At 40.2% G+C, this 12,233-nt stretch overlaps 1 protein-coding gene across 1 annotated transcript; it reads right to left on the bottom strand.

The window, feature by feature from the left end:
• Window positions 1–11,007: 11,007 nt before the first annotated feature.
• LOC148739957 (uncharacterized) lies at window positions 11,008–12,105 on the bottom strand. The gene has a single exon (XM_088749618.1). The coding sequence runs from the start codon at window positions 12,103–12,105 to the stop codon at window positions 11,008–11,010; it is 1,098 nt and encodes a 365-aa protein (XP_088605744.1).
• Between the last annotated feature and the right edge of the window lie 128 nt (window positions 12,106–12,233).

Genomic DNA, 12,233 nt, shown 5'->3' with positions numbered 1-12,233 from the left:
CAAACAATCCAATAAGATTACTGATCAGTTCACGTATACCTCCGCCAATGTCATGTGTTACATAACTTGCACTTATTGCAAGAAGATGTACATTGCCGAAACAGGTACACTAAAAAGTGGCCGATTCCGAGGACAGCTTTGCGACGTAGACAGGACATGGACGCGTGAAAACCAGTCGCTGGATACTTTAATCTGCGCCCTTTCTTTACATTCAGGAAGTTTGGAAAGCCAGAAAACTCTTGAACAAAACTTTTTCTTTCAAATCGGCACTCTTAATCCCATAGGTATCAATGAACGCTTTTTATTCTTCTCGTTTATTATTGTTTTTCTTTTCACCTTATTTCCACCAATAGCGTAACTCCACTTTCTACATGTGAACACACGCACAACGTACCATTCCTCCATTGGATCTGACTAAGGGCTAACGCTCGAAACGTCAGCTTTGAAACTTTTTTAAATGGTGTTTGATTGTAGTAGGATTTTTAAAAGGCAAGAAAGGATAAAATGCAACCTCATATACGGAAATACGAAGAGGTAGAGAACAATCTATGCGCACATGAAATAAACAACTATAAGAAATCACCGCTCTGCGTGATGCATATGTCAGTGGGTGATGAACCAAGTTTTAATGAAACCATTATTGTCCCAGACTTTCGATAAGCAAAAGAGGAGAAAATGCTTTAGAATAAAATGGAGTTACTCGATTTTAAGTCCAGAAAAGTTCTTTAAACCATATAGAGCAGTTTCATATGTTCCCAAAGACTATTAACTCTTCAAGTAAGATCCTCTTTAATGCAAAGCTCTCATTTCGCGATAATGGTACGCATTGTTCTTCTTATAGCTTGACTCAAAGACTGACATGTCGGGTTTGTTTATTTTTTAAACCTGCGACTAATTTCATTTCTATAAAGAATACATATTTTACGACCTGACATTACTCAGCGAAATAAGTTTAAACATGACGTCATCATTTGTGATTGTATAAGTGAAGACCAAACTACTGACACATTTTGTGTCTTGGTACCTTACCCTTCCCCTGTCTGCAATCAATGTCGCTTGGCGTAAAATGAGGACTAGTGTGTAATGTCAAGCTCCATGAATTACAACATTGAAAAATAGGAGAAGGGGAATAATCATGTGTGAAGCATATAGCTGTTTTCTGTGCTTTACACATACACACACAACAAACGAGTATCATTTCTTAGGTCTTTAAAAAAGAAGACATAAGACACACAACATTTTCGGGCAAACACAGTTCCTGCGTCATGTCGACTGGCAAAATCTAATTAACACTCCTTTATATTACCTTTGGTAGGTGGTTACACGAAAACCAGTTGAAGAAATTACCATCAGGCATTTTCAGTAACAATACCCAGCTGAGAGGACTGTAAGTTTAGAGTCTGTCTTATTTATGTAAGGAACGCGTCAAGTCCATCGCACATTTGTAAAAATACCAGTAAATACCAGTAGCTTTGTCTAAGCTCCAAATAAAATCAGCTACTAAGTAGGAACGTTCTGTTTACGTGGACAGAGAGTTTATATTTCCCACTGTAAGTACAATGGTGGGAGCGGTCGGGGAGTGAGGGGGGGAGAGCCGGGAAGGTAAGTCACATGCTGCCTGTGGACCTACCGCTTGATCCCTGTCCTCACTTCTCCTAAACCTGAACACTTCATGCCGTTCTCCTATATATAAATCATATATCTTTAAGTTTTGGTCGCCATGGATATTACTGATCAAAAACTATTTGTGAAGGAAGTTTGTCAATGAAATTTTAATGGAACGCATTTACTTTCGTATTTTTTTAAACTCTTCTTGTCAAATACTCTACTCCTAACTCGAGCATTTTACAGGTTTTTCCATGTTAGAGAGTAATCGATAAGTAAAGCGACATTACACAGCGTCGATCTCTAAACTCCATACAGCAAATCGAAACGGGGTCAGGTGAATAAACCATGAGGGACTCCTTGATATCCCTATTGTTGCACCTTTGTGGTATGGTAGTAAAACGTACTTGCTTGCTTGTTAAACTTGCAAAAGAAGGGCATCAAAATGTTACTAAGTCTTTAGTTAGTTCAGTACGATTTAGCCATTCGTCATGTCTAATACGGAGTTGACAAGGCCACTCGAAATCGATGGGAAAACTACGTTAAAAAGAGGCGAACTCAGATTTTATAGGCACGTAATAATGCTTAAAGGAGCGATTACAAAGCCACTAAAAAGAGAAGTAAACATTGTAACTACTGTTAACTTAACACCGCCAGTTAAGGCTCCTCGCAGCCAGCCTCTGATCACGAGTCTACAGAAAGCATCCACAGTAAAGGAGTGCTGGTCGCCGACGATGCGGGTGGGAAGGCTCTGCTACAGAAATCAAGAGATAGTGAAGCATGCTGGATACCCTGGGTCTAGAGCTTGGCTACTTTCCAAACGACTGCTGGATTACCGAAAAGCCACCCAATAAAGTTTGGATGAAGTATTTAGGGAAACTAACGTTAACATAAGAAGGGAAGGGCGCGGCGATAAGCTCATGAGAGTGTCTAGAGAAATAAGTTAGTGAGAAGGTGTCTGATTGGGTCAGTGAAGTAGTTGGATTCGCAGATTTTCCTCAGGCCACCGAACAATGCCCGACAGTGAAGATCTACTAGAGCCACGGAAGAACGCAATACTTCAGGTACTTATTCTGAGATAACTGAACACAGGTGTAATCACTTAGATAAGGACATCTTTGAGACCCCAGTCCCCCTGGGAGGCCTGTGCCATCCACCCCGGAAAGCAAGTCGGGAGTACGCTTCATTAGTCAAAGTGACAACCCCCTTCGTTGATCATATCACATTTCAAACACACCAGCTACAAGATGAGTCTTTAGTTAAGTCGGCACCAAACGCAGTCAATTTCGAAACAGCAGAAGAACCCATAGACAGGACAGAGAGGATAAAGGCGAAGGCACCACTAAAGATCATGTCACCAACCAGAATGCTATTGTCTCTCGTGACATACACTTACAGTGCCCAGTTTATGATTGAGCACAACAAAAATTTGCATGAAACATCGGAGTAACTTTTCCTTATGCGGACCGTGGGGTCACGCGAATAGTTAATCGGATTATTCACCCTGTAGATCGACTTCCATATTGTATAGCATCTAAAATTGCTATTTCAAAAAGCAGCTTCAATTACGGTTATACAAACCGCACAAAACGAACTTTATGTGAATTTGTTTATTGAGCTCTCTTCTATAAACTATATCTACCGGCAAATAGCCATGACGACTAGTTTGTGATTAAAACTGAGAAACGTACGCGCAGGTAGGCGATTTTTTACCCATTTTCATCATTGTTTCGCTCTCTTTAACTTTCTCGGCGGACCTTCAAATTTATCGCCAATGGACTTTAAAAGTACTTACATGTGTCGTCGCATTCTACGCGATGCGAACGCTAAACCTGACAGCTGAAAAAGTATCGGTAGTGTGGCTGACAGTACTTCATCCCCGAGAATTTTTTTAAACCTGAATAAACAGGAATTCCGTGATTTTGAAAAACTATCAAAGTATGCACTCCACGTGTGTACGTGGGGAGGTTTTTACGCTAGACTACGCCATGACTTGTAAACGAGACGAATTTTTCATACAAAGGCATGATGATGCGAGTGACCTGTGACCTGGTAGCTGAACTTTTGAGTGTAGTATACGGTGATGGTGAAGTTGATCGCTTCCTTCAGGACATCAGCGAAGAACAGCTGACCAGAGGAGCTGACAAAGCATAAGGCGCAAAGTTAGACCTTCACTCACGTGAAATCTGCAGACACCAACTATCGGCATTCTCAGATGTCAGGGTATGCCACCGAAATGCCGACCAAATGATCAGAGGAGCTGACAAAGCATAAGGCGCAAAGTTGGACCTTCACACACGTGAAATCTACAAACACCAACGATCGGCACTCTCAGATGTCAGGGTCTGCCACCCAAATGCCGACCCACAGTAGATCAACTGAATGCATGTTAATGAAAAGAAAAGCCAGTACTAAAGGAAAGTTCTTGAAATTGAGCACTAATCAATTGCACCCCTAATATTTACCACACTCGGTCAAATGAGCCCCGCGGAGCTGATAGATTTAAATAAGGAAGAGCAATATGCTCTCTTTTGCTCTTTAGAGAACCGCCCTCATCTTCTTAAAGGGTTCAAGAGTAAACGAGGAGAGTCCCCAGCGATGCAAGGAATGCTCAATGTTCACGTCCAGATTACAGAGTTAGCAATTCGATCGTGAAATTCTAGATTTTAAATCCAGAAGTATTCTTTGAATTTTCACAGGGCCATTTCAATACGACTCCAAAAATTAAGTTAATGAAGAACATGTAAGGAACGCGTCAAATTCATCTTGCACTGGTACCAATATCACGGATTAGAGCAAGGATCTGTGGTCGCAGAGCAAAAACAACTAGGAGGTAGAAATTTTCAATGCAAATGTAATGGAAGGCAGGGGATAGGTTTCCTTGGTAAGAAGACTGTATTGTCCACTTCTAATAATAATAGAAAAAAAATCTAGCGAACCATAGAAAAGCATTGATCTCCAAACGCAGTGCAATAAATTGGACATGAGTACAGTGCAGTAGTAATTAATTTATCCATTTTTGAAAATTTGTGGTAAAAATGTCAAAATACCAGGTCTTAGCACTTGACCCTCATCTCGCGGGAAAAAAAAAAGCTTTAGAGTGGATATTGTGATGCAGTAGATCGGTCCTTTTTTTTTTTTTACTAAATGTTCAAAGTGAATTGAAGAGACAAGAAGTAAACTAAGAAACGATATCCTTTTTTTCGAACCCGTCAGTAGAGCGGTCTCGCATACCTCTCCAGAAAAGCTGTAATCCCCTTTTGGCAGAGGTTGTGATCATGAGTCTTAAAGAAAGGCTGCACTTTTGAATTTGCGATGAGATCACAACTTATTTCAAACAAGATGATTACTAGTTATGCAACGCTTTTAAGGGGTTAATACGATGTGAAATATCCCAGGGGCTGTGAATACTTTTGCAGTATACACAAGTAAATGCAATATGATAATTTTATCAGATTGAAATGCCGTTTGCAAAAAGCCAAGATCTTAAAGGGTCAATCGCAAACAAAGTTTTCCATGACAGGGTATTAATCACTATCGACAAAATGAGAAGTAGAAAGAATCCCTAGTTTGAATTAATGAACAAAACTGCTGGGATAAACAATGGCCACAACTTTTATTTGCCCAATGTAGTTGTAATCAAGCGACTAAGATTCCTTGAAATCTCGATACAAGACACTAGAGGTACTCATACAAGGACTTTGCAATACTATGAACACCCACCGGCTCTCTACATTCTCTTGTGGACAACTTCCTCGCCAAGACAAAATAATATCATATCATTGCTGTGTCCTGACCCATCCACCGCGTGAGAGTTCAAAATCACAGATTACATATCACTGACTATAACGCATGCAAATTATGCTTCATGAAGCCTGATCAAAAGACTAACATGCCAGTTCTCTTTTGATCCTCCCCTTTGAACTCTTAAACCAATTATTTTAAGCAGAGTATCTTTATATGGTCATGACATAACATTAAAATTTTATATCGTGACCATACTTGCATGGCAATATAAACTTGAACATGGCGTTTTCATTTGCGCCTGTTCAAATAAACTCGCTATATCGCTCCCCTCTGTCAGGTGTGATGAATAAATGGCAAAGCGTTTACCATTCCTTATTGGATGTATTATTTTCTAATAATTAACACATATAACAAGACGGCTCTCACTAAAGTGGATATTTTGGTACAAATAACAGGGCTGTGATCTATCGGCGTTCGGTCGCCAGCTCAGGCGATAAACATTTGGCTTAAAAAGATTACTCGATCTCTGTATCTTACAATAGATGGTCGATATCAACTTGACGCCACTGTCAAACGTAACAGAACTATGCGGTAGTCCATAATTTTTCTGAGAGAGAATTTGGTTTCTAAGCTTAAAGTCGTCTTCAAATACAAGTAAACCGGCATGTACGAGTGGCATTTTCTAATTTAAAACATGATAAATCAGTTAAGATTGTACAATGATGTTAATTTGTATTCGTTTGCGCATAACTATAACACGTAACCTAAACCAAATAGCAAAGGTTCTCTTATATCGGACTCGCCTGCGCCATGTCAAAAAACCTCGAAAGTACAAGTTTGACAAGGCATTACGAAATCAAAAAGAGAAGCACTTTAAAAGGATGCTCATCCATGTTTTAAATGCGCGTGGTGACGCTTAAAGGACGGACTAGAAAAGCAATAAAAACTGAAGTAAATATTGTAACTACAATAGTGACTAAAATTTAGAGACAATTTGTCTGGTATCCTTGACACTCAAACTCTTTGCCGGCTGATCTGTTATTGCAATACAATGCAATCAACGTTCGATTTGATACGATTTTCATAAAGCGAGAAAGAAGTTTGATGAAACCCTGATTTTCTAAGACTCTCGATAGGGAAAAGAGTCAGCTTTTAGTCCTCAAATGTTCTTTAAACTTTTATGGAGCTGTTTTATGGAGCTTTTTCAATAAGATTCTGGTTAAAACAAAGTTCTGTGCTCGCGCTAATGGTGCTGAAGTTGGATTCAATTTAAGCTGCAGCTACGTTTGTTCTTTACTAGTGTTAGTGACACAACGATAGTAAAGTGAAGCGTTAACAGCTTTAAGGCTCAGAAAACTGTCTACAAAGATTACTGGGGTTCGAAATAGCGAAGTAAAACGCTATTTGTTGTTCTTTCTGCTGTGACCATGGGAAATTACACTTGTTCTAAGCAGTCCTAGAACTAGTTAGTCGTAAAGGGTAGAAAAGGAATCAGACAAATTTGTTGGGATCTCTCATAACAAGGTCGCAATCGAAGAAACTTTGGATTAAAGTTTTAAAAAACATCCACGAACAAAGAGCGAGGTTTAGAAATACTCTGATTGGTTCTTACACAAATATTTCTAGATACATAATAGTATTTATGATAATGAGTTAAGAATGATAAAGCAGCCGAATACTTGCTACACATAGTTTACTAACTTTCGTCTTATGTTGACAGGCGATTGGAGAACAACCAGTTGGAGGACTTGCCAAAAGACATATTCAATAACAATGCCGAACTCGAATATCTGTAAGTGAAAAAAAGACTACTCTTCCTAGTTTTAATCCTACTGACTAACTGTTAACCCCAGTTATAAAGATTTGAATAGGGGAACAAAACTGTTACCCCCAGTTGTCAACAACAAGAAGATAGGGACAAAACTGTTAACCTCAGTTATAATCAAAATACCGTTACAAAAACGTCGATTAACTGTAGCCTCGGAAAATTGGAAATCTAGGGACAACACTGTGTACACCAAGGTCACAAGAAAGATAACCTTTACCAGTATAAAGCCTCCAGGAGTAGGTATCATTTCTTGTTAAAATTATAACTAAACCGAGGCATGTTCCAGGCAATAATTAAACAAAACTTCATACTAAACCCATAAGAAATCAAAGGAACGGTAAAAAGCAGTAAGATAAACTAGGTAGAGGAAAATTATGACAAAGACGAAATTCGCAGCATGGCCAGTGCGTTGAAGATTGCTCCCCTATAGCTCCTTTACGACAAATACTGGCCAACCGTGTTCAGATGAACACCATCAGCCAAATAGAACGGTTTAGAAGGGCTAGAGAAGGAAGAATGAGTCCAAGAAAAAACGTGAGATGAAGCTAAGACGACGGAGAGATACTGTTTCAGCACGGAGATACGCTGAAGTAATCCGTCGTACCCGGCGAAAGAAATGTCACGTGGAATAACGCGACAGACGCCTATAACGCGAACAGAAAATGTCTCCAAAAGCAAAGAAACGAGCTCCTCAATTTCCGAACCTACCACTTCAGGCAATAGATTAGTCAAATCATTAGTTCCTAGCTCCAAAATGATCACGTCGGGTTTGAGATACGGACAACGTGGATATCGTAAGTTCGAAGCTTACGAACTGTGTGACCGCCAACCCCGTGAAAGCAAACCTTGGCGTGTGAGAGATTGAAATTCAGGTCCGTGAGAGGATGAAAACGAGACGACAATTCATCACGCATTCTTCTTCCTAAAGAATGACCAAATATAAGGACACAAAAGGATAGGAAGTAAGGACTAGGATGGTCAAAAGGAAGATAAAAAACCAAAAATTAATAGCTTAACTCTTAGAATCGCTAAGCTGACGCAACTGGGGACCACGGGACTTATGAGACGTAAACAATTTCACGGTAATCTGAAGGTCCAACGTACCTGAAACAGTTCGAAAGTTCCAAACACGTGTAGGTTTGAAGATGGTTAGCGAAGAATGACCACTGTGCAAATTTCAGGGGTCTTTGGAAGCTCTGCTCGAGGAATATCTTGTTCAGTAAGCCTTATTGTGTCACCATCGCTGTCCTTCTTCGCCGCCATCTTGAAGCTCCTCCCCTAAAGTCGCCCCAGCGTGTCTTGCGCCTACTGACTCGACCCATTCTCTCACTCAACCTAAAAATGGCGAATAGCTAGATGCTGGATGCATAGTTGGATGCTAGATGCCAGGTCACTAAGCCAATAAAATGCTGTCAAATGAACTACTTTGAGCCCCCAGTCACTTGACCATGTCATGTTGTAATGTATTATGTGACCGCTGAAAGAGAAACAGGAAGTACACCAGCCGTGAAAAACATAAAAACTATATTTGCGAGCAAATATTCCATGTGTATCTACACTTGCATTTTCCCCTATTTGTTCAAATATATTTTTCAATAATTTACGGGACTTAATTAAAGTTATTAGAACTCCTTATGACTTAATCCACGGTGGCCCGTAAAAGTTATCACCACCCAGTAAATAGGTAAATGGACTATTGCTTTTCGTAAAGATTACGACTTTGATTCCACAAAATTTGTTTAGATTTTCCAAAAAAAAAGCGATTGAACTTCGAAAGCGATCTAAAAATGATAAAAGCACGTCCGCTTGCACTCCCTCAGGGCAAGTTAGAGACAAAATTAAGAGAATTCCAATTTAGTATTATATATAGAATTCTAAATAAAAATAATCTGCACAAAATGTCTCTAGACCCTCGTGTATAGGCATCTTTTGGAACAGTTACGATGAATTCCTCTGACATTTGTATGTACAATGCATCTCCGTGTCTAAATTCTAGGATCAAATTGTGAATTGAAGCTCCACGTGCACGCTTGATTCAAATTATAGTTTTAACGATGGAAATATTTTATTTGGAAAGTCAGTCGTTGGGCTGTATACCAAAGGATATATAACTTATTTTGAATACCATAATTCAAACGGGTAAGAAAACCATTTATGAAAGCAAGAGCAGTTTGTTGAAAGAGTCATTCAGTGCTTTCTGAGCAAAATGAAACATGGAAAATCCCAAGAGTATCAATGGAAATAGCTAATAAAAGGAGTGAATTAGATATCTTTCCCAAAAAATAGAACAATAAAAGTATTTGATCAACATTCCATTACTTTTTGCAAGTATTCCTTGCAAAATTTTTTGAACATATTTACAAGAATGAACCTGTTAATAATGTAAGTAATCATGCAGAATTCGTTTAATGTTAGCATTGTATATAGGATAGTAACTGTGTGATTTCATTGCAAGCAGCTCATGGTGAGTAATGTATCGTAATTGATACATTGTGGGTAATGTGTTGTAATGCAGTTTATGTATTGTAAGTAATATAGGTCGTAAGAGAAGATTTGCATTAAAAAAGTTAAAACGTAGTCAGGTCATATTTAGAGTGCGTGGGTTACTAATTTATTGTAGCTTGTTGCGCCAAAGCTTGTTGCGCTACAGGCGCGTTCTGTCGCTTTCAGATCGGCGACCTAGTACCTAGGAACACTGCCTGACAGATAGGATCTATTAATACCACTGAAAAATGCAATATCTCGGGTACTTATTTCTGTTATAACGGAATAAAGATGTAATGAGGTAGATAGGGAAATCCCTGCGATCTCAGTCCGCCTGGGAGACCTGTCCTATGGAAATCCAGGTCGGAAAGCAAGTCTGTAGTGCGCTTCATCAAAGTGACAACGCTCTTCGTTAGGTATGTCACATGAAACACACTAGCTACCTACTTTAGACTTTGATACTCGAATAAGGTTTTAATTACGAAGATCTGGTTTGACTGTACAAAAAAGGAAACAAACGTAAATAAAACGAAGCGAAACGAAAATACTACAGTGACAACATACTCACAACACTTGTGGACTCGCAGGAAACGTAAAGAAAACATTCATGAGAAAAAATAAACAAACATTTAGGACCGAACTTTGACTTCTGGAGGTCCGAGCACATGGTGCATACCATAATATCAACAGTACATGACGTAGATTACCAGTCACGCGCGGACTGAACACGGGAAACGTTTTGTAACTTACATTCCGGCCCCTAAAATCGGACGTAATGAACAAAGATTTCAAAGAAACTTGACGCAAACAAAACGTCATATCTAACAGTTCTGCGAGAGAATATAAAGTTCGAATCGTATCATAGTTCAGTTCAGTAATGCTTCATTTCATGCCTTCTGACATCTCCACCGACTCCAGGAGAACAATCTTATCAACAGGGCGATCATACAGCGATGTTCTGGTCTTCACAGTTACACTTCTCACGTACCCATCCGTGCTGTTCTCGTGTACAGCAATAATCCGACCAAGAGGCCATGAAGATCTTGGTACTCTATCATCAACCACAAGCACTATGTCATTAACGGGAAAGTTCCGTGATGGATAAGCCATTTCTGCCTCTCCTGCAACTGCGGCAAGTACTCTCTAATCCATCTCCGCCAAAACACATCGGCTAAATATTGTACCTGGCGCCACCTTCTTCGGGAGTAGCCATCCTCTTTCCTGAACACGCCAGGAGGAAGATTCGCGCCTGACCGTAACAACAGTAATTAATTCGGCGTAAGAGCTTCAGAGTCCGATGGGTCATCTGACGATTTCGTTATGGGACGCCCATTACCAACAGACTACACCTCACACATTAGGGTGGTTAACCCTTCATTATCCAACGGCTGCTCCTTAATGAGAGCAAGTAGAATCTTTCTCACAGTTCTAATACATCGCTCCCATATGCCGCCAAAATGGGATCCTAATGTTGGATTAAACAGCCATTTGATATTTCGTTGCAAGAAGAACTCATGGATCCGACTCTCATTCCACTCAGAGATAGCTTCTTGGAGTTTCTTGTTTCCGCTAACAAAATTTGACCCGTTATCGGACCTCATCACTTCAGGGATACCTCGTCTTGCAATGAAGCGGCGCAATGAGTTTACAAACCAATCCGTGTCTATAGTCTGGGCGACTTCCAAGTGAATGGCTCTGGTAGCCAAACACGTAGACAAGACACCATAGCGCTTGACTTGACTTCTGGCCCTCTTTACCCAAAACGGGCCAAAACAATCGACGCTTACAAAACTGAAAGGGGGTTTGTCAGGTGTGACACTGTCAGCAGGAAGATCGGCCATCTTCTGAGCTCCAGACGGAGCCTGTCCTCGTCTACAGCTTAAAAAACGATTTACAACTGTTCTCACAGCGACTCTTCCTTTGATAATCCAGTAGCTCTTTCTGATCAAAGAGAGCACATATTCTTGACCAGAATGTCCAGAAAGTAAATGGTAATGCCTGACGATCAGATCTACAACATGGTGATTCTTTGGCAGTATTATAGGGTTTCTTCGCTCTTGTTCAATTGGTGCGTGCCTCAATCTTCCCCCAACACACAGCAGGTCATTGCGCAACTCCGGATCCAACTTGGCAATTAAGCTTGATTTCTTGACAGAAAGTGTGAGGCTGGCTTGGACTGATTTCTTGCACACAACTTCTGATTCTTTATCCTGAAGACACACCAACTCTTCACTAAAGCTTTGCCTTTGTACATACTTCAAGACTTCTATCTCAGCAGAGTACATTTCTTCTACACTGATGGGACTGGGTTTCCCAGAGAGGAGTACTTTAGCGCTGGCTTGCTTTCGTCCGCGACACTCTCGCAGAAGATTAGAACGGTAGCGTAGTATCCACGCCATCAACTTCTTGAGCCTATACCAGGAGGAACAGGACTGCACCATTCGGTTTAAGAAGTCGACTTCAACTGTAGACGCTACTGAGAAGGCTTTCCTTTCTTTCTTTACCTCGGGATCATCTCCCTTTATTTCCACAGGAACGTCGGGTTGCTTAGGCCAGCAGTCCTCTGCTT

This window comes from Stylophora pistillata, chromosome 2 (genome assembly GCF_964205215.1).
Source record: "Stylophora pistillata chromosome 2, jaStyPist1.2, whole genome shotgun sequence".
In the NCBI taxonomy this organism is placed as follows: domain Eukaryota; kingdom Metazoa; phylum Cnidaria; class Anthozoa; order Scleractinia; family Pocilloporidae; genus Stylophora; species Stylophora pistillata.
This window is presented reverse-complemented; position numbering and strand designations above follow the sequence as displayed.